The 23,221-nt window shown below is 52.0% G+C and overlaps 1 protein-coding gene across 1 annotated transcript in view; it reads right to left on the reverse strand.

Moving 5' to 3' along the window:
* Positions 1–22,442, reverse strand: part of LOC119976458 (E3 ubiquitin-protein ligase TRIM39-like) — a 45,215-nt gene extending 22,773 nt beyond the window's left edge. The window contains exon 1 of the mRNA XM_038816995.1: positions 22,286–22,442. Within this exon, the coding sequence (XP_038672923.1) occupies positions 22,286–22,442 (157 nt within the window). The remainder of the gene's footprint in view (positions 1–22,285) is intronic.
* Between the last annotated feature and the right edge of the window lie 779 nt (positions 22,443–23,221).

The raw sequence follows: 23,221 nt of genomic DNA on the forward strand, positions 1-23,221 counted from the left end.
CCAGTGACTCTGTCCCCCCCCAGTGACTCTGTCCCCATTCCCCAGTGACTTCCCCCATCCCCAGTGACTCTGTCCCCCATCCCGTACCTTCCCCCATCCCAGTGACTCTGTCCCCATCCCCAGTGACTCTGTCCCCATCCCCAGTGACTCCCTCCCCCATCCCCAGTGACTCTGTCCCCATCCCCAGTGACTCTGTCCCCATCCCCAGTGACTCTGTCCCCATCCCCAGTGACTCTGTCCCCATCCCCAGTGACTCCCTCCCCCATCCCCAGTGACTCCCTCCCCCATCCCCAGTGACTCTGTCCCCATCCCCAGTGACTCTGTCCCCCATCCCCAGTGACTCTGTCCCCCATCCCCAGTGACTCTGTCCCCCATCCCCAGTGACTCTGTCCCCCATCCCCAGTGACTCTGTCCCTATCCCCAGTGACTCCCTCCCCCATCCCGTGACTCTGTCCCCCATCCCCAGTGACTCTGTCCCCCATCCCCAGTGACTCTGTCCCCATCCCCAGTGACTCTGTCCCCCATCCCCAGTGACTCTGTCCCCCATCCCCAGTGACTCTGTCCCCATCCCCAGTGACTCTGTCCCCCATCCCCAGTGACTCTATCCCCATCCCCAGTGACACTGTCCCCCATCCCCAGTGACTCTGTCCCCATCCCCAGTGACTCTATCCCCCATCCCCAGTGACTCTGTCCCCCATCCCCAGTGACTCCCTCCCCCCATCCCCAGTGACTCTGTCCCCCATCCCCAGTGACTCTGTCCCCCATCCCCAGTGACACCCTCCCCCATCCCCAGTGACTCTGTCCCCCATCCCCAGTGACTCCCTCCCCCATCCCCAGTGACTCTGTCCCCCATCCCCAGTGACTCTGTCCCCATCCCCAGTGACTCTGTCCCCATCCCCAGTGACTCTGTCCCCATCCCCAGTGACACTGTCCCCATCCCCAGTGACTCTATCCCCCATCCCCAGTGACTCTGTCCCCCATCCCCAGTGACTCCCTCCCCCATCCCCAGTGACTCTGTCCCCCATCCCCAGTGACTCCTCCCCCATGCCCAGTGACTCTGTCCCAATCCCCAGTGACTCCCTCCCCCATCCCCAGTGACTCTGTCCCCATTCCCATTGACTCTGTCCCCCATCCCCAGTGACTCCCTCCCCCATCCCCAGTGACTCTGTCCCCCATCCCCAGTGACTCCCTCCCCCATCCCCAGTGACTCTGTCCCCCATCCCCAGTGACTCCCTCCCCCATCCCCAGTTACTCTGTCCCCATCCCCAGTGACTCCCTCCCCCATCCCCAGTGACTCTGTCCCCCATCCCCAGTGACTCCCTCCCCATCCCCAGTGACTCCCTCCCCCATCCCCAGTGACTCTGTCCCCCATCCCCAGTGACTCCCTCCCCCATCCCCAGTGACTCTGTCCCCCATCCCCAGTGACTCTGTTCCCATCCCCAGTGACTCTGTCCCCCATCCCCAGTGACTCTGTCCCCATCCCCAGTGACTCTGTCCCCCATCCCCAGTGACTCCCTCCCCCATCCCCAGTGACTCTGTCCCTATCCCCAGTGACTCGCTCCCTATCCCCAGTGACTCGCCCCCCATCCCCAGTGACTCCCTCCCCCATCCCCAGTGACTCCTTCCCCCATCCCCAGTGACTCTGTCCCCATCCCCAGTGACTCCGTCCCCACCCCCAGTGACTCCCTCCCCCATCCCCAGTGACTCTGTCCCCATCCCCAGTGACTCTGTCCCCCATCCCCAGTGACTCTGTCCCCCATCCCCAGTGACTCTGTCCCCCATCCCCAGTGACTCCCTCCCCCATCCCCAGTGACTCCCTCCCCCATCCCCAGTGACTCTGTCCCCCATCCCCAGTGACTCCCTCCCCCATCCCCAGTGACTCTGTCCCCCATCCCCAGTGACTCCCTCCCCCATCCCCAGTGACTCTGTCCCCCATCCCCAGTGACTCCCTCCCCCATCCCCAGTGACTCTGTCCCCCATCCCCAGTGACTCCCTCCCCCATCCCCAGTGACTCCTTCCCCCATCCCCAGTGACTCTGTCCCCCATACCCAGTGACTCCCTCCCCCATCCCCAGTGACTCTTTCCCCATCCCCAGTGACTCTGTCCCCCATCCCCAGTGACTCTGTCCCCATCCCCAGTGACTCCCTCCCCCATCCCCAGTGACTCCCTCCCCCATCCCCAGGTACCTGTCGTCACAGACGCCGGTGGGACAGGCCTAAAACAGGCGGCCACTTGTCCCCTCGCGGGCCGGAGAATCGCCGGGGGGGGGGGGGGCTGCCAATGGCTAGGTGACCGGCGTGATTCCCGGCCCCACCAAATCCCCAGCGTCGGAGAATTCAGCGGGGGTTGGATTCACGCCACCCCCCCCCCCCCCCCCCCCCACTTCCCCAGCAATTCTCCGACCCGGCGGGGGGGGGGGGGGGGGTCGGGAAACCCCGCCCATTGTTCCCATCCCCAGTCAGTCTCTAATTTTCTGTTTTTTGTCCCAGTCTCCGTGACCCTGGATGTGGAAACAGCGAATCCCGGGCTCGAGGTGTCTGAGGATCTGAAGAGTTTGAGATGTACCTGGACCCAGAGGAGTCTCCCTGACACCAGGAAGAGGTTTACATACGGGTCCTGTCCCTGTGCGCTGGGATCAGAGGGATTCGCATCGGGGAGACATTACTGGGAGGTGGAGGTGACGGGGAATCGGGAATGGATTCTGGGAGTAGCCGCAGAGTCTGTGGAGAGGAAGGGCCGGGTCAGACTGAGGCCAGAGACTGGATTCTGGACCATTGAGCGGTTTGAGGATCAGTTTTATATAAACTCCTCTCCTCGATCCCGTCTCCCTGTCGGTCAGATCCCCGGGAAGGTGGGAGTTTATCTCATTTATGAGTCTTGGACAGTTTCATTTTACAACGTGGACACCAAATCCCATCTCCACACCTTCACTGGGAATAAATTCACGGAGAAACTTTATCCTTTCTTCGGGACTTGGGATGTAAACAAATGGCTGAGAATCTGCTCCGGGCGGGGCCCTGACATCACAATGACATGACCCCGTGATCAGGGTCAGAGGTCAGGGTTCAGAAACCACCATTAACAACAGGTTGTCACTAAATGTGTCATTTACTTTCCGAATTGTAAAATCCCAATCAGACTGTAAATAAAAACAACACAAATAGAAATGTCTGAGAATTAAAATAAAAAGTAAATTAAATATCTTGTGTCTCTCCTTCATTTACTCGCTGCTTCAGTCAGTCCATTTCCAGCATTGGCAGTATTTTGTTTTTATTAAAACAGATCAGATTGTTCGATTGTATAAATATAGTTTACTTGATGCAACAACATTCCTTGTCAACAAAACAATAAACTTAAAACCACAAACTGTCTATGGATTTATTTTAACCCAGTAATTTCAGGCCCATGAATTTATTCTGATGCTCAATTAAGTCACAACTTAATTTCCTGCCTAAAAGATGATGTCAGGATTTCAGTCACTGTTATCTGATGATATCTCTGCAGGGTTCCTGTGTTTCGATGTTTATTCAGGTAAATGAATAAAAACATTTTAACGTAAAAATCCTATTTTGTATGGAGCAACACTGCCACCTGCTGACTATGTTCGGGACTCCACAAATTTATTTCCTCTGCATTACCGATTGTGGCCACCTGGTGGTGGTAGAGCACCATCATTTCTCCTCAGTGAGACAATTCTCTTGAGTAATTTTCTAACTTTCAATAACTGGTGCAGAATGTATCAGTGTCCATTCCAGTGAATGGCAGCAGTAATCTGGGTATATATTTGATGTAATGGAAGAAAATAAATTTCTTCAGATGCTGGAAATACAACAATGAAGTTTCTTTACTTGGCCCATTACCATCTTGATCTGACGAAAGAGCTGTGAAGCTAGTGATTCGAAACAAACCTGTTGGACTTTAACCTGGTGATGTAAGACTTCTTACTCTACATCTCGATCTGTGCTGCACTATTATGCCTTTTGACATTTAATCTCCCCTATCTTCACCCTACCACAGATCTTCAACCACAAATACATCTGCTCTATCCTATTCCTATATTCACTAAGGATTTGCAGTGGGTGCAGCCACTGTCTCTGTCTCTGTTGCTGCTGCTGTCCTGGTGCTGAGCTGCATGGAGGAGGGGAAGGGGGAGGGATGGAGCGGATGTGTTGCTGGGGGTGGCGGGCTTGCTTGGCGCTGTGTTGGTGGAGGTCGGGCCCCACTGCCTGCAGCTCAGGGTGGATTGGTTCTGGCCTGCTGCTGCTCCTGGAGGCTCTGGGGGTTGACCTCTTGGACTGCTGAAGTAGACCTCGGGATTTTGGTACCTTTCTACTGACTTTTGTCTGTTTTGGAGAGATTATCTGGGGTTTTCCCCGAGACGTTGCCATGTCACCGGGTGGCCATTTTCTGGATTGTTGGTGAACATTTCAAGCTGTACCGGGTGTCAGCGAGTTTTGTGTCGGACACTGTTTGGTGCACTAGGACTGACTTTGTGGACTTTTGTGTTGATTCATTACTGTTGTTTCTGTCCATGTTGTTAAACTGCTCTGTTTACAAATGGTCCCTTTCCGGTTGGGCAGGTTAACACGGTTCCGTGAAGGAAGGTCTCTCTGCCACACCCTGGCTGTGTAACTTTCCGGTGGCCTGTGCTCCTTGCGGAGGGAGCCTTTCCTCCGATGTGAAGTTACCGGGCTGGGCGGGGGAGGGGGGTGGGTGATAACAAAGCGGCCGTTTGCCGGCTTTACGGCTAGCAGCCTGGAACTGTTGTTTTGGATTTAACTGGGAACCCCTTTGGGGGGGAAACGGGCTGATTGTGTCCGTATATTGGTGGTTTTCTGTATTGAGTAGATGTTTTTGACATGCTCCTGATTTCTGTTGTCTCTGACGATACTGTTTGTAAATGTTGATGAATTGTTTTGATGTTGACAGACTATATATGTGCTGTGAAGGGAATAAATTGGCCATATGCTGGCTTTTAGCCGGTGGCCTGTTTCATGGCCCATTGCTTTGAGCTGCATTTTGGCCCCTTTGTGAGGGGGGGCGGGTTATTTTCTACTCTCTCTCGTACTGTGCCCGATGTTGACGTGCCCCTTTTCAGTGGTTTGTGTTGCTCGCTGGAGCTCCTCTTCCAAAGGTGTGGGGCTGCCATTTGGGGTGGGGGTAGTTATATAGAACATAGAACAGTACAACACAGAACAGGCCTTTCAGCCCTCGATGTTGTGCCGAGCATTGTCCGAAACCAAGATCAAGCTATCCCACTCCCTGTCATTCTGGTGTGCTCCAGAGTTAAATATTCAAGGGTATCAAACTATTCGGAAGGACAGAGTGGATGGTAAGGAAGGTAGTGTAGCTCTGTTATTTAAGGATGACATCCGGGCAATAGTAAGGGATGACATCGGTGCTATGGAGGATAAGGTTGAATCCATTTGGGTGGAAATCAGGAATAGTAAGGCGAAAAAGTCATTGATAGGAGTAGTCTATAGGCCACCAAATAGTAACGTTATGGTGGGGCAGGCAATAAACAAAGAAATAACTGATGCATGTAGAAATGGTACAGCAGTTATCATGGGGAATTTTAATCTACATGTCGATTGGTTTAACCAGGTCGGTCAAGGCAGCCTTGAGGAGGAGTTTATAGAATGTATCCACGATAGTTTCCTAGAACAGTATGTACGAGGGAACAAGCGGTCCTAGATCTTGTCCTGTGTAATGAGACAGGATTGGTTCATGATCTCATAGTTAGGAATCCTCTCGGAAGGAGCGATCACAATATGGTGGAATTTAAAATACAAATGGAGGGTGAGAATGTAAAATCAAATACTAGTGTTTTGTGCTTAAACAAAGGAGATTACAATGGGATGAAAGGAGAACTAGCTAAGGTAGACTGGGAGCAAAGACTTTATGGTGGAACAGTTGAGGAACAGTGGAGAACCTTCCAAGCGATTTTTCACAGTGCTCAGCAAAGGTTTATACCAACAAAAAGGAAGGACAGTAGAAAGAGGGAAAATCAACTATGGATATCTAAGGAAATAAGGGAGAGCATCAAATTGAAGGACAAAGGATACAAAGTGGCAAAGATTAATGGGAGAGTAGAGGACTGGGAAATCTTTAGGGGGCAACAGAAAGCTACTAAAAAAATCTATAAGGAATAGTAAGATAGATTATGAGAGTAAACTTGCTCAGAATATAAAAACAGATAGTAAAAGTTTCTCCAAATATATAAAACAAAAAAGAGTGGCTAAGGTAAATATTGGTCCTTTAGAGGATGAGAAGGGAGTTTTAATAATGGGAGATGAGGAAATGGCTGAGGAGCTGAACAGGTTTTTTGGGTCGGTCTTCACAGTGGAAGACACAAATAAAATGCCAGCGACTGATAGCAATGAGGCTATGGCAGGTGAGGACCTTGAGAGGATTGTTATCACTAAGGAGGTAGTGATGGGCAAGCTAATGGGGCTAAAGATAGACAAGTCTCCTGGCCCTGATGGAATGCATCCCAGAGTGCTGAAAGAGATGGCTAGGGAAATTGCAAATGCACTCGTGATAATTTACCGAAATTCACCAGACTCTGGGGTGGTCCCGGTGGATTGGAAATTAGCAAACGTGACATCACTGTTTAAAAAAGGAGGTAGGCAGAAAGCAGGTAATTATAGGCCAGTAAGCTTAACTTCAGTAGTAGGGAAGATGCTGGAATCTATCATCAAGGAAGAAATAGCGAGGCATCTGGATAGAAATTGTCCCATTGGGCAGACGCAGCATAGGTTCATAAAGGGCAGGTCATACCTAACTAATTTAGTGGAATTTTTTGAGGACATTACCAGTGCAGTAGATAACGGGGAGCCAATGGATGTGGTATATCTGGATTTCCAGAAAGCCTTTGACAAGGTGCCACACAAAAGGTTGCTGCATAAGATAAAGATGCATGGCATTAAGGGTAAAGTAGTAGCATGGATAGAGGATTGGTTAATTAATAGAAAGCAAAGAGTGGGGATTAATGTGTGTTTCTCTGGTTGGCAATCAGTAGCTAGTGGTGTCCCTCAGGGATCCGTGTTGGGCCCACAATTGTTCACAATTTACATAGATGATTTGGAGTTGGGGACCAAGGGCAATGTGTCTAAGTTTGCAGATGACACTAAGATGAGTGGTAAAGCGAAAAGTGCAGAGGATACTGGAAGTCTGCAGAGGGATTTGGATAGGTTAAGTGAATGGGCTAGGGTCTGGCAGATGGAATACAATGTTGACAAATGTGAGGTTATCCATTTTGTTTTGTTTTTTTTAAATAATTTTTATTGAAAGAGTTTTTCCATACAAACATTTACCCCTACTAATTTTTAAATTATTTACAACACAATCCCTCTAGGCAAATGTCCCTCCCTCGCCCGCCCTCTCGCGCGCACCAGTCCTCCCCCCCCCCCCCCCCCCCCCCAGGCAACCTTAACAAACAAGGCAGCCTACAGTTTCAGACATGAGCAGCGAGCAGACTTGCCCGCGTTACAGTCGTGCATGTCCCCCCACGACCCTTGCTGCCCCCCCCTCCCCTCCCCCCCCCTCCCCCCCTGGGTTGCTGCTGCCACGACCCCGAACGTCTATCTCTGATCTAAAAAGTCAAGGAAAGGTTGCCACCGCCTGGAGAATCCCTGTACCGACCCTCTCAGGGCAAATTTGATCCTTTCTAGCTGAATATAGCTAGCCATATCGTTAATCCAAGTTTCCACGCTTGGAGGCCTCGCGTCCTTCCATTGAATTAATATCCTTCGTCGAGCCACTAGGGACGCAAAGGCCAGTATTCCGGCCTCCCTAGCCTTCTGTACCCCCGGTTCTACCCCGACCCCAAAGATCGCGAGCCCCCATCCTGGTTTGACCCTGGACCCCACCACCTTCGACACCGTCCTTGCCACCCCCTTCCAGAACCCTTCCAGCACCGGACATGCCCAGAACATATGCACATGGTTCGCTGGGCTTCCCAGACATCTGACACACCTGTCCTCACCCCCAAAGAACCGGCTCATCCTTGTCCCCGTCATGTGAGCTCTATGCAGCACCTTAAATTGAATGAGGCTCAGCCTCGCACACGAGGAGGAAGAATTGACCTTCTCCAGTGCATCCGCCCACGTCCCGTCTTCTATCTGCTCTCCCAGCTCCCCTTCCCACTTGGCTTTCAGCTCCTCCCCTGATGCTTCTTCCGCCTCCTGCATTATCTTGTAGATGTCTGATATCTTCCCCCCTCTGACCCAGACCCCCGAGAGCACCCTATCACTCGCCCCCTTACTGGGGAGCAGGGGAAACCCCTCCACCTGCCGCCTAGCAAATGCCTTCACTTGTAAATATCTGAACATGTTTCCCGGGGGGAGCTCAAACTTCTCCTCCAGCCCTCCCAGGCTCGCAAACCTCCCCTCTATAAACAGGTCCTTCAGCTGCCGTATGCCCACCCTGTGCCAGCTCTGAAATCCCCCGTCGATGTTCCCCGGGATAAATCTATGGTTCCCTCTTATTGGCGCCGCCAACAGACCTCCCATTTCCCCCCTATGTCGCCTCCACTGCCCCCATATCTTGAGGGTGGCCGCCACCACCGGGCTCGTGGTGTACCTCGTGGGGGGGAGCGGCCATGGTGCCGTTACTAGGGCCCCCAGGCTTGTGTTGCCACAGGACGCCCTCTCCATTCGTTTCCAAGCTGCCCCCTCCCCTTCCATCATCCACTTGCGCACCATTGACACATTTGTCGCCCAGTAGTACCCCGAGAGATTGGGCAGTGCCAGCCCTCCACTGTCCCTACTCCGCTCCAAAAAGACCCTCCTCACCCTTGGGGTGCCATGCGCCCACACGTAGCTCATGATGCTACTCGTCACCTTTTTGAAGAAGGCCCTAGGGAGGAAGATGGGCAAGCACTGAAATAAAAACAAGAACCTTGGGAGGACCGTCATTTTGATTGACTGCACCCTCCCCGCCAGCGACAACGGTACCATGTCCCACCTCTTAAATTCCTCCTCCATCTGTTCCACCAGCCTGGAAAAGTTCAACTTGTGGAGGGTCCCCCAGTTCCTTGCCACCTGCACCCCTAAGTACCTAAAGCTCTTTCCTGCTCGCTTGAAGGGGAGTCTCCCAATACCCTCTCCCTGGTCCCCCGGGTGTATCACAAAAACCTCGCTTTTGCCCAAATTTAGTTTGTACCCCGAAAAGTCCCCAAACTCTGCTAATAGTTCCATTATCTCCGGCATTCCCCCTTCTGGGTCTGCCACGTACAGCAGTAGATCATCCGCATACAGCGAAACTCGATGTTCCTCCCCTCCCCTAGTCAGTCCTCTCCACCCCCCTGAACCCCTCAGTGCCATCGCCAACGGTTCAATCGCCAGTGCGAAAAGTAGGGGGGATAGGGGACATCCCTGCCTGGTCCCTCGGTGGAGCCCGAAATACTCCGACCTCCTCCCGTTTGTCACTACACTCGCCGTCGGGGCCGAGTAGAGCAACTGCACCCACTTAATAAACCCTTCCCCAAACCCAAACCGTTCCAACGTCTCCCACAGGTACTCCCACTCCACCCTATCGAATGCCTTCTCCGCGTCCAGCGCTACCACTATCTCAGCCTCCCCCTCCACTGCCGGCATCATAATTACATTCAGCAATCTCCGCACGTTCGTGTTGAGCTGCCGCCCCTTCACGAACCCCGTCTGGTCCTCATGGATTACCCCTGGCACACAATCCTCTATTCTAGCTGCCAGGATCTTTGCCAGCAACTTGGCATCCACGTTCAGAAGCGAGATAGGCCTGTAGGACCCGCACTGCACGGGGTCTTTATCCCGCTTCAATATCAGGGAGATCAGAGCCTGCGACATTGTCGGGGGCAGAACCCCCCCCTCTCGCGCCTCATTAAAGGCTCGTACCAGTACCGGTCCCACCAAGTCCACATTTTTCTTATAGAATTCCACCGGGAACCCATCTGGCCCCGGCGCCTTCCCCGCTTGCATCTGACCTATTCCCTTGACTAGCTCCTCTAGCCCTATTGGCGCCCCCAGCCCTTCTACCAGCCCCTCCTGGACCCTTGGGAACCTCAATTTGTTTAGGAAGTCCTCCATTCCCCCTCTCCTCGTCGGCGGCTCAGACCGATACAACTCCTTGTAAAAATCCCTGAAGACCCCGTTCACTTCTTGCCCCTTCTGCACTACCTTCCCGCCCCTCTCCTTCACTCCCCCAATCTCCCTAGCCGCATCTCGTTTGCGAAGCTGGTGTGCCAGCATCCTGCTCGCCTTTTCCCCATACTCATAGACCGCGCCCTGTGCCCTTCTCCACTGCGTCTCTGCCTTCCTGGTGGTCAGCAGGTTGAACTTGACCTGCAGGCTGCGCCGTTCTCCCAGCAGCCCCTCCTCTGGTGCCTCCGCATATCTCCTATCCACTTCCAATAGCTCCCCCACCAGCCTCTCCCTCTCCTGCCTCTCCTTTCTTTCTCTGTGCGCCCTTATGGAGATCAGCTCTCCCCTGATCACTGCCTTCAGGGCCTCCCAGACCATCCCCACCTGCACCTCACCCGTGTCATTCAAGTCCAGATAGCTCTCAATGCTCTTCCGGACCCTTTTACACACCTCGTCGTCCGCTAACAGCCCCACATCCAGCCGCCACAGCGGGCGCTGGTCCCGCGCCTCCCCCATTTCCACATCCACCCAATGTGGTGCATGATCAGAGATCGCAATGGCCGAGTACTCAGCTTCCCGTACCCTCGGGATCAGCCCCCTGCTCAACACGAAGAAATCGATTCTGGAGTACACTCTATGGACGTGGGAGAAAAAGGAATACTCCCTCGCCCTCGGCCTACCAAACCTCCATGGGTGTACTCCTCCCATCTGCTCCATGTACCCCCTCAGCACTTCTGCCGCTGCCGGCCTCCTATTAGTCCTTGAGCTCGATCTGTCTAGCTCGGGGGCCAGCACTGTGTTAAAGTCCCCCCCCATGATCAAGCCCCCTGCCTCCAGTCCCGGAATGAGGCCCAATAGGCGCCTCATAAAACCCGCGTCATCCCAGTTCGGGGCATATACGTTGACCATCACCACTTTCTCCCCCTGCAGCTTACCCTTCACCATCACATACCTACCCTCCTTATCCGCCACCACCTCCTCCGCCACGAACGACACCCTCTTTCCCACCAGAATCGCCACCCCCCGGTTCTTTGCGTCCAATCCAGAGTGGAACACCTGTCCCACCCACCCCCTTCTCAGGCGAACCTGGTCCACTACCTTCAAATGGGTCTCCTGTAACATTGCTACATCAGCCTTCAGTCCCTTCAGGTGTGAGAATACCCTTGATCTCTTGACCGGCCCATTCAACCCCCTCACGTTCCAAGTGATCAGCCGGGTCGCGGGTCGACCCACCCCCTTCCCCTGCCGATTAGCCATGTCCTGTTCCCTGCTCGCCCCGGGTCGACCCTCCCCTTCTGACCCGCTCCCCATGGCGATGTCCCCCTCCCCCCACCTCTCCAGTCCTCCACTTCCCGTTTCTGGTCTTTTCAGCAGCAACCCGGTGTCCCTCCCTAACCCCCCCCCCCCCCCCCCCCCCCAGGCTAGGACCCCTCCTAGCCGCGATGTACCCTCCATCGTACTCCCGTAAGTCAGCTGGTTCACGCTGACCCGGCTGCTCCTGCCACACTCCGACTCCCCCCGGCTCGGGGGGGGGCCTCCCCCCCCTTGCCACTCCTCCCTGGCCCCGCTCCAGCGCGGGAAAGGTCGCCATTGCTAGCCACGCCCCGCACTCCTCCCCTCCCCCCTCCTCTGCCCCGCGCGCGGGAAAACAGAGGAAAGCCCGCGCTTTCGCCCTGCCACACCCCACCCCGCCATCTTCAGTTCCACCCCCGTCCCCGTCCATGCCTGTAAAGAACCCCCCCTAGGAGCCCATATCCCCGATCTGCTCTCCCCCCCGTCCCGCCTCCCCAACTTAACATCATAAATAACAGATAAATAACAAATAACAATGTACTTAACAGTCGCCCTCTACCAAACAGCATAAATAACCATAAATAACCATGAATAACCACAATAACAATAACTAAGGGAAGTTGGCAAAGGGGGAAAAAACATCAGAAGAAAAACCACAGCAAGAGTTCAAAATCCAAACAAAGAATTCAGCTGAAAGTACCCGAGCGGCTACGGCCGCCAAGTATCCCCTGGGTCTAATTCGAGTCCAGTTTCTCTTCCTGTACAAAGGCCCACGCCTCCTCTGGGGACTCAAAATAGTGGTGTTGGTTCCTGTAGGTGACCCACAAGCGCGCTGGCTGCAGCATTCCGAACCTGATCCGTTTTGCATGTAGCACCGCCTTCGTCCGGTTGTACCGGGCCCGCCGCTTTGCCACCTCCGCACTCCAGTCCTGATAGACCCTCACCGTCGAATTCTCCCACTTGCTGCTCCTTTCCCTCTTGGCCCACTCCAGCACTCTCTCACGGTCGCTGAGTCGCTGGAACCGCACCAGCACCGCCCTCGGGGGCTCATTTGCTCTTGGCCTCCTAGCCATGACCCTGTAGGCCTCTTCCAGCTCCAGGGGCGAAGGGACGGCCCCTGCCCCCATCAGGGAGCTCAGCATTTCTGCTACATATCCCGGGAGGCCTGACCCCTCCAGGCCTTCTGCCAGGCCCAAGATCCTCAGGTTCTTCCGCCTCATTCGGGTATCCAGCTCCTCAAAACGGCTCTGCCATTTCAGGTGGAGTGCCTCGTGCACCTCTACCTTTCCCACGAGGACCGTGGCCTCCTCCTCCCTCACAGTCATCTCCTGTTGCAGCTCCCGAATCGACGCCTCTTGGGTCGCCTGGGCTCCCATCAGCCTGGTGGTCGTCGCATTCATTGACTCCAAGAGCTCCATTTTCAGCTCCGTAAAGAAGCGCAGGAGAGTGGCCTGCTGCTCCTCCGCCCATTTCCTCCATTCCTCGGGTGCGCCACCGGCCGCCATTTTGGTCTTCTTCCCCCGCTTTTTTTTGGGAGCTGCTGTTGCTTTCTTTACCACCCCACTCCGGGTACCGACCATAAAGTTGGTCTGGTTCTCTTCAGGGAGCCTTCCCCCACCGGGATTTGTCCTTACAGCGCCGTTGGGGCCCTCCAATCGGCCCGAAAACACCTTTGTAGCAGGAGCAGCCAAACGTGCGACTTAGCTGGTCATAGCCGCAACCGGAAGTCTCGAGGTTATCCATTTTGGTAGGAATAACAGCAAACGGGATTATTATTTAAATGATAAAATATTAAAGCATGCTGCTGTGCAGAAAGACCTGGGTGTGCTAGTGCATGAGTCACAAAAAGTTGGTTTACAGGTGATTAAGAAGGCAAATGGAATTTTGTCCTTCATTGCTAGAGGGATGGAGTTTAAGACTAGGGAGGTTATGCTGTAATTCTATAAGGTGTTAGTGAGGCCACACCTGGAGTATTGTGTTCAGTTTTGGTCTCCTTACTTGAGAAAGGACGTACTGGTACTGGAGGGTGTGCAGAGGAGATTCACTAGGTTAATCCCAGAGCTGAAGGGGTTGGATTATGAGGAGAGGTTGAGTAGACTGGGACTGTGCTCATTGGAATTCAGAAGGATGAGGGGGGGATCTTATAGAAACATATAAAATTATGAAGGGATTAGATAGGATAGATGCGGGCAGGTTGTTTCCACTGGCGGGTGAAAGCAGAACTAGGGGGCATAGCCTCAAAATAAGGGGAAGTAGATTTAGGACTAAGTTTAGGAGGCACTTCTTCACCCAAAGGGTTGTGAATCTATGGAATTCCTTGCCCAGTGAAGCAGTTGAGGCTCCTTCATTAAATGTTTTTAAGATAAAGATAGATAGTTTTTTGAAGAATAAAGGGATTAAGGGTTATGGTGTTCAGGCCGGAAAGTGGAGCTGAGTCCACAAAAGATCAGCCATGATCTCATTGAATGGTAGAGCAGGCTCGAGGGGCCAGATGGCCTACTCCTGCTCCTAGTTCTTATGTTCTCTGAGTAAAGAACCTACCTCGGATATCCCTCCTATATCTCCCACCCTGAATCTTATAGTTATGCCCCCTTGTAACAGCTACATCCACCTGAGGAAATAGTCTCTGAACGTCCACTCAATCTATCCTCCTCATCATCTTATAAACCTCTATTAAATCGCCTCTCATCCTCCTCCGCTCCAAAGAGAAAAGTCCTAGCTCCCTCAACCTTTCTTCATAAGACCTATCCTGCAAACCAGGCAGCATCCTGGTAAATCTCCTTTGCACCCTTTCCAAAGCTTCCACATCCTTCCTGTAAAGAGGTGACCAGAACTGCACACAATACTCCAAATATGGTCTGACCAGGGTCATGTACAGTTGCAGCATAACCCCACGGCTCTTAAACTCAAGCCCCCTGTTAATAAACGCTAACACACTATAAGCCTTCTTCACGGCTCTGTCCACTTGAGTGGCAACCTTCAGAGATCTGTGGACATGAACCCCAAGATCTCTCTGTTCCTCCATATTCCTCAGAACCCTGCCATTGACCCTGTAATCCGCATTCAATTTTTTTCTACCAAAATGAATCACCTCGCACTTATCAGGGTTAAACTCCATCTGCCATTTTTCGGCCCAGCTCTGCATCCTATCAATGTCTCTTTGCAGCCTGCAACAGCCCTCCACCTCATCCACTAATCCACCAATCTTGGTGTCATCAGCAAATTTACTGACCCACCCTTCAGCCCCCTCCTCCAAGTCATTGATAATAATCACAAATAGCAGAGGAACCAGCACTGATCCCTGTGGTATACCGCTGGTAACTGGTCTCCAGTCTGAAAATTTTCCATCCACCACCACCTTCTATGTGATAGCCAGTTACTTATCCAATTGGCCAAATTTCTCTATCCCACACCTCCTTACTTTCTTCATGAACCAACCATGGGGAACCTTATCAAACGCCTTACTGAAATCCATGTATACGACATCAACTGCTCTACCTTCATCTACACGCTTAGTTACCTCCTCAAAGAATTCAATAAAATTTGTGAGGCAAGACTTACCCTTCACGAATCCGTGTTGACTATCCCGGATTAAGCTGCATCTTTCCAAATGGTCATAAATCCTATCCTTCAGGACCTTTTCCATTAACTTAGCGACCACCCAAGTAAGACTAACTGGCTTATAATTACCAGTTTAAAGTCCAACAGGTTTGATTCAAACACGAGCTTTCGGAGCGCAGCTCCTTCCTCAGGTGAATGGCGAGGTATGTTCCAGAAACATTTATATAGACAAAGTCAGAGATGCTGGACAATGCTTGGAATGCGAGCATTTGCGGGTAATCAAATCATTACAGATCCAGGGAGAGGGATAATCACAGGTTAAAGAGGTGGGAATTGTCTCAAGCCAGAACAGTTGGTAGGATTTTGCAAGTCCAGGCCAGATGGTGGGGGGGTGAATGTAATGCGACATGAATCCAAGATCCCGGTTGAGGTCGCACTCATGCGTGTGGAACTTAGCTATAAGTTTTTGCTCGGCAATTCTGCGTTGTCGGGTGTCCTGAAGACCGCCTTGGAGAACGCTTACCCGGAGATCAGAGGCTGAATGCCCTTGACTGCTGAAGTGTTCCCCGACTGGAAGGGAACATTCCTGCCCAGTGATTGTCGCACGATGCCCGTTCATTCGTTGTCGCAGTGTCTGCATGGTCGCGCCAATGTACCACGCTTCGGGACATCCTTTCCTGCAGCGTATGAGGTAGACTACATTGGTCGAGTCGCACGAGTATGTGCCGCGTACCTGGTGGGTGGTGTTACCACGTGTAATGGTGGTATCCAAGTCGATGATCTGGCATGTCTTGCAGAGATTGCCCTGGCAGGGTTGTGTGGTGTCGTGGTCGCTGTTCTGAAGGCTGGGTAATTTTCTGCAAACAATGGTTTGGTTGAGGTAGCGCGGTTGTTTGAAGGCCAGTAGTGGGGGTGTGGGGATGACCTTGGCAAGATGTTCATCTTCATTGATGATGTGTTGAAGGCTGCGAAGAAGATGTCGTAGTTTCTCCGCCCCAGGAAAGTACTGGACGACGAAGTGTACTCTGTCAGTTGTGTCCCGTGTTTGTCTTCTGAGGAGGTCGGTGCGGTATTTTGCTGTGGCGCGTTGGAACTGTCGATCGATGAGTCGAACGCCATATCCCGTTTGTAGGAGAGCATCTTTCAGCATCTGTAGGTGTCTGTTACGCTCCTCGTCGTCTGAGCAGATCCCGTGTATACGGAGGGCTTGTCCATAGGGGATGGCTTCTTTAATGTGTTTCGGGTGAAAGCTGGAGAAGTGGAGCATCGTGAGGTTATCCATGGGCTTGCGGTAAAGCAAAGTGCTAAGGTGACCGTCCTTGATGGAGATGAGTGTGTCCAAGAATGCAACAGAATTTGGAGAATAGTCCATGGTGAGTCTGATGGTGGTTTGGAATTTATTGATCTCATCGTGTAGTCGTTTCAGTGATTCTTCGCTGTGGGTCCAAAGGAAAAAAATGTCATCGATGTAATCACCAGGCAGGAATGTTCCCTTCCAGTCGGGGAACACTTCAGCAGTCAAGGGTATTCAGCCTCTGATCTCCGGGTAAGCGTTCTCCAAGGCGGTCTTCAGGACACACGACAACGCAGAATTGCCGAGCAAAAACTTATAGCTAAGTTCCACACGCATGAGTGCGGCCTCAACCGGGATCTTGGATTCATGTCGCATTACATTCACCCCCCACCATCTGGCCTGGACTTGCAAAATCCTACCAACTGTTCTGGCTTGAGACAATTCACACCTCTTTAACCTGTGATTACCCCCTATCTCTGGATCTGTAATGATTTGATTACCCGCAAATGCTTGCATTCCAAGCATTGTCCAGCATCTCTGACTTTGTCTATATAAATGTTTCTGGAACATACCTCTCCATTCACCTGAGGAAGGAGCCGTGCTCCGAAAGCTTGTGTTTGAAACAAACCTGTTGGACTTTAACCTGGTGTTGTAAGACTTCTTACTGTGCTCACCCCAGTCCAACACCGGCATCTCCACATTATAATTACCAGGGTCATTCCTATTCCCTTTCTTGAACAGAGGAACAACATGCGCCACTCTCCAGTCCTCTGGCACTATCCCCGTTGTCATGTGAGAGTACCTTTAAGAAATGGATTTTAAGCAATGTAAGAAATGGAGCAGCTCATATTACTGAAGTGATGTCAGAGGGTGGGGGGAGATGAGTTCACTTCTGCTTTTAGTTTCAGTTTGAGAGAGAGCAGCTGAAAAGTGCCTGGCTGGTTTGCTGTGAGCTGTTTGAAAGGTGAAAGCCAGGTTTTGAGGAAAAGAGCTTGGGTGTGTCTGTGTTTGCAGTGAGCTAGATCTGCTGTGATCTCTGCCATGAAAGACTATCTCTGAATCATCTGGGTGATTTAAACTCATAAAAGTAATGTCTTTAACCTGATGTGTTTCTATTTAAAGGTGTAAAGTCTTTTGGAAATTTGAAGGAACATTTTGAGGGATTATTTAGTGTTGTATTATATTTGGGGTTATCTTTGAAGTAACGGTGTTAAGAGATCCAATGTTTATTTTGAAAGGTTAAGTGAGTTCATGGAATAAATATTGTGTTTAAAAACCCACGTGCCCATAATTGTAATACACACCTGGAGACCAAGCCGTGTGCTTCAAAAGTAACAATACATTAAAGGGAGAGGTTGGTTGAACTCCATGATACATTTTGGGGTTCTGAAAACGCCGCTCCCATAACACTGTGGACAGTGAGGACCTAAAGATCAAAGCCAAAGGCTCTGCAATCTCATCCCTTGCCTCCCAAAGAATCCTTGGATATATCCCATCTGGCCCAGGGGACTTGTCGACCCTCAGGTTTTTCAAAATTGCTAATACATCCTTCCTCAGAACATCTACCTCCTCCAGCCTACCTGCCTGTATCACACTCTCATCCTCAAAAACATGGCCCCTTTCCTTGGTGAACACTGACGAAAAGTATTCATTCAACGCCTCTCCTATTTCTTCTGACTCCATGGGCGGTATTCTCTGACCTCATGCAGGGTCGGAGAATCGCCCGGGGCCGGCGTAAATCCCGCCCCCGCCGTGGCCAGAATTCAGCCGGGAATCAGCGGGGGCAGGAATCAGGCCGTGCCTGTCAGCGAGCCCCCGCGGCAATTCTCCGGCCCGCAATGGGCCGAAGTCCCGCCGCTTACAGGCCTCTCCCGCCGGTGTAGTTTAGACCACCTCTGGTGCCGGCAGGAACAGGCGGTGTGAGCGGGCCCCCGGGGTCCTGGGGGTGGCGGGGGGCGATCTGACCCCGGGGATGCCCCCAAGGTGGCCTGGCCTGCGATCAGGGCCCACCGATCGGCAGGCGGGTCTGTGCCGTGGCGGCACTCTTTTTCTTCCGCTGCCGCCATGGCCTCCACCATGGCGGAGGCGGAAGAGACCCCTCCACCGCGCATGCGCCATGGTGACGTCAGCCGCCACTGACGCTCCTGCGCATGCGCGGACTCACGCCGACTGGCAAAGGCCTTTCGGCCAGCCGTTCCCGTCGGTCAGCGGGGTGCCAAAGGCCGCTCGCATTGGTCTGCGGAGTGGGAGGCACTATGGTGCGGGCCTAGCCCCTAAAGGTGCGGAGAATTCTGCCCCTTTGGGGAGGCCCGATGCCGGAGTGGTTCTCGCCCCTCCGGTGCGCCGGGATCCCCATCCCGCTGGGTAGGGGAGAATACCGCCCCATGTGTGTGTGTGTGTGTGTGTGGGTACTGAAGATATTGTATCTTGTGACTGTTTTGATGTGTAACTGTTAAAGTGTGTTCAGGCTTTGTGCCTTGTGACAATTTGTGATACGTAACTGCCGAATTGTTAATAAACCAAAATATTACTCTGTCTGTCTGTGTTGCTGCTCCTGTTTCCAGTGTTGAGCTGCGTGGAGGAAGGAGAGAGGAGAGGAAGGGAGGGGAGCTGGAGCAAATTTGTTGCTGGCAATGGCAGACCAGGTTCGAATTCAGGCCAAGAACGGATGGAAATCTCACTCCTCCAGGTCAGGTTTGCAGTTCCCCGTTAGCCGGGTCAATCGGCTGTTGGAGGGGTAACCGTCTGGAGAGACACGAGGCTGGGTGGTGGTTTACTTGGCGGCTGTACTACCTGGTGGCTGAGAACCACAAAGTGTGGATTGAGCCCGGCCTCCTGCTGCTGCTCCTCGGAGACATCGCTATCCCCCGGGGGGTGGGGGAGAGCTGCCGAATATCCAAACCCAACTCCTACCAGAGAGACCAGCAGCCAAGCTGCGAGGGATAATCTGGGGTTTGCAATGATGATGTGGGACTTTGACATTCTGACAGCCTTTGCTGATTTTGGGGTCCTCCCCGGACATTGCCATATCTTCAAATGGCCACTTTCTGGATTGTTGGTGAACTTTTCAAACTGAATCGGGTGTCAGTCAGTTTCCAGCTGGACACTGCTGTGTATTTGAATCAATCTTTTTGAACTTTTGTGATTGTTCTGAGTCTGTTGTTAAACTGCAATGCTCCCCAATAATGCCCAGCCAGTTGGACAGGTTATAACAGCTCGGTGGAGGGAGTTCCCTCTCACCTCTGTCATGTCCTGTATCGGGTTTTGTATTTGGGTGGCTGTGTATGTGTGCTGGTGGTTTTGTATTCCCGTGGTTGTGTCTGTGTGTTGGTGGTTTTGTATTCCCGTGGCTGTGTCTGTGTGCTGGTGGTTTTGTATTCCCGTGGTTGTGTCTGTGTGCTGGTGGTTTGTATTTGGGTGGTTGTGTCTGTGTGCTGGTGGTTTTGTATTCCCGTGGCTGTGTATGTGTGCTGGTGGTTTTGTATTTGGGTGGTTGTGTCTGTGTGCTGGTGGTTTGTATTTGGGTGGTTGTGTCTGTGTGCTGGTGGGTTTGTATTTGGGTGGCTGTGTCTGTGTGCTGGTGGTTTTGTATTTGGGTGGTTGTGTCTGTGTGCTGGTGGTTTTGTATTTGGGTGGCTGTGTCTGTGTGTTGGTGGTTTTGTATTCCCGTGGCTGTGTCTGTGTGCTGGTGGTTTTGTATTTGGGTGGCTGTGTCTGTGTGTTGGTGGTTTTGTATTCCCGTGGCTGTGTCTGTGTGCTGGTGGTTTTGTATTTGGGTGGTTGTGTCTGTGTGTTGGTGGTTTTGTATTTGGGTGGTTGTGTCTGTGTGTTGGTGGTTTTGTATTCCCGTGGTTGTGTCTGTGTGCTGGTGGTTTTGTATTTGGGTGGTTGTGTCTGTGTGTTGGTGGTTTTGTATTTGGGTGGTTGTGTCTGTGTGTTGGTGGATTTGTATTTGGGTGGCTGTGTCTGTGTGTTGGTGGTTTTGTATTCCCGTGGTTGTGTCTGTGTGCTGGTGGTTTTGTATTTGGGTGGTTGTGTCTGTGTGTTGGTGGTTTTGTATTTGGGTGGTTGTGTCTGTGTGTTGGTGGTTTTGTATTTGGGTGGTTGTGTCTGTGTGTTGGTGGTTTTGTATTCCGGTGGTTGTGTTGTTAATCCCTGATTTTTTGTTGCCAGTCTGGACTCAATAAAATCTGAGATGGATGAGCAGGTATCAATTATTGTTTAATTTCCACCAGCTTGCAAGGCTGACTCACTCGTGGGACATTAGAACACACACAGCTGTCTTCTAAAGTTCCCAAAAGTTAGTGAGAGCTAAGACAAAGAAATCACAGCACATATTGATTGAATCACATCAAGATTCGCATACAAGCTTCCCATAGGCCAATGTATACACCTTCTGACCTGGCTATATATCCTGATTGGCTCACTTCGCATTTTCCCAATCCTGGCCTCTTGTTACCCAGCATCCTCTTCACTATTCTCTCCACGAGGCAAAGCTCCCCTCCCCCTTCCTAGCCATGCTGTGCTCATCCCTTTGTTCTCTGTCTGTGAACTCATTACCCTCAGGGTCCTACTGTCCATCACATTCGTTTGTTCACTTCCTCATTCCCTCCTTTTATCATTTCATGATAACCCATCGGTCCAAGCTGTAGCTATGGCCCCTCAGCTAAGAAAACTCATTGCTGCATTTCTAAATCCTATTGCAGCACCCCATCGTCCGCTGCACCCTCGTGGACCCTAACAGCCAAGACTCTAGGGGCGGCTATCCGTTCCAGCGCACCCTACGTTTTACCCATCACGCATTTAAGGATGGCCAGGCCCACAAAGATGCAGGCGAGATAGTCAAGAGCATACCGGTTCTGCATGGCAAACAACCTGAGTTGAGATAATTCCTTGGTTATTGCCCCGAGAGTCCGCAAGGTTTCGTTGCCCAGGATGGTAAGGCCACAAATAACTAAACCTGCCCAGCGTGCCAACTGGTGGCGCAGTATCCACGCAGAGGGGCAAGGGACCGTAATAGGGACTAGAGTCCCGATAGGAAGTTGGTGGGGAAATGGGGCTGACAAAACATTGGTCCTCGCTCCGTGCACAGGCTAGCATCACAATCAGTATATTGGTGAAGTAGGGATTCCCCAGTAGCCCAGTTTATCCAGCTTCGGAACGCCCATTCAGGCCTCCTAGCAATGCGGAAAGCCCTAGTTCCAACAGTGATATGAGAGACATTCGCCCAGCCACAAAGGAGCTGGATGCCTGGCGTCAGTGGGACACAAGTGGCATTGTAACAGGTGCATTGACCTGATGTCAGGGCGACATTTTGGATCAGTACAAGTGGAGAACAGACATGTTATATTCATTTTCATCTCTACCAGTAAACAGCCGTACCTCTCACTGCTGAAACAATTCTCGCACGACCGGGAGTCTCTATTGGGAGTGAAGGGGCTAGGTACATACGCCCTCCACCATTGCAGACTATCATACTGTGAGTGGGAATTATCCCGAGGGAGGGGCAGGCAAATAGCTGGTGGGGCCGAACCCGGATTGTAAGGAAGAGTAACTTGCTCGGGCGATGGCTCGGAACTCTGACAATGAGCCATCGTTTCGGGGAGTTCCCCAAAGTGGTGAGACGGAAAATAACCTAGACACCAATGCGGGGTTTGGGTAGCAGACAACCGGCTCCTGGCCATACATGCGGTGGTAGATTTGGTAGAAGAGATTCATGCTGCCCAGGTTCCCTTCGTTCTGGGTCCTAAGTGAAGTAAGTATATCTCCTTATAACCTGCGTTCTGGTCGTGCCTCCCTTCTTACTCGTTCCATCCTCTTGCTATTCCTCCTCTCTCCCCTACAACCGTTTCCTACCCCCCCCACATGGTCTGATTTTACCTTTATGGCACCAGTCTTATCACATCCAAAAGCAAATGTACATTTACTCCAAAAACAAGGCAATGTCCATGCAATGTTCCCGTCCCAACGCCAGGACTGATATAATTGTTTCATGAGCCCTTCATTGTCCTTTAACTTGATAACCCTCCATGAGTCGATACTGTGCCCTCGTACATGGGGGCATCGGAGAACGTCACCTCTGCATAAGTGAAATGTCCTTGTAGTTTGGTCGGGATTACAGGTACTGACGGTGTTCCAAGTGAGGCGAAGCCGAGGACAGCACAATCCGTCATGCTCCACACCTGTAAAACAGCGCTGGGGAAAGGAGGCAGGTTAGTGACCGACCATTGTGCAGTGGTGGACATGGACGCAAGCACTTCGCCCCTCCACTTTAACCGCAGTGAGGGTGGTAAGGAGAACTTGGAAGGGCTCTGTTCACTGTGGCTCCAACCCCTTCCGAGTCCAGTTCTTAACCATGACAGAACTACCAGGCTGCACTGAAAGCGAGCTATGTAATGGGGACAGTGACAGGTGAGCCGCTCGAACCTGGCTATGGAGTTAGTGAGGGCTAGAACATAGTTAGTCCTTTCTTTAGTCAGATGGTGAAACTGGACCAATCTGGGAACAGGCAGGTTGCAAGGTGTTCTAATGGGCCTGCCGTAAAAGATCTCAGAAGGAGAGTGCCAGGCCGATCCTGCAGGTGTGACCCACAGCTGAAAGAGGGCAACGGGGAGCAACTTAAGCCATGTCAGTCCCGTGTCCGCTCTTAATTTAGCCAATTTAGTTTTGAGGGTCTGATTGTGTCTCTCAACCAACCCGGCCGCCTGCGGTCTGTACGCATAGTCTAACTGCTGGCGTATGCCCAACTGGGAGCAGAACTCCTTGTTAATCTGTCCAATAAAATGAGGCCCGTTATCAGAACTTAACTGAGCCGGTATTCCGTACATAAACACCTCATCACATTTTTACAGCCTCTGGCTCTCCATCCAGCTTCCGTCTGGTGTGATGGTCACCAGTAACTAGATGTCATCTTTGGTGAATAATGATGGGCCAAGCCTATGGGCAGCATCTG

Source organism: Scyliorhinus canicula, chromosome 13 (assembly GCF_902713615.1).
Source record: "Scyliorhinus canicula chromosome 13, sScyCan1.1, whole genome shotgun sequence".
NCBI lineage: Eukaryota > Metazoa > Chordata > Chondrichthyes > Carcharhiniformes > Scyliorhinidae > Scyliorhinus > Scyliorhinus canicula.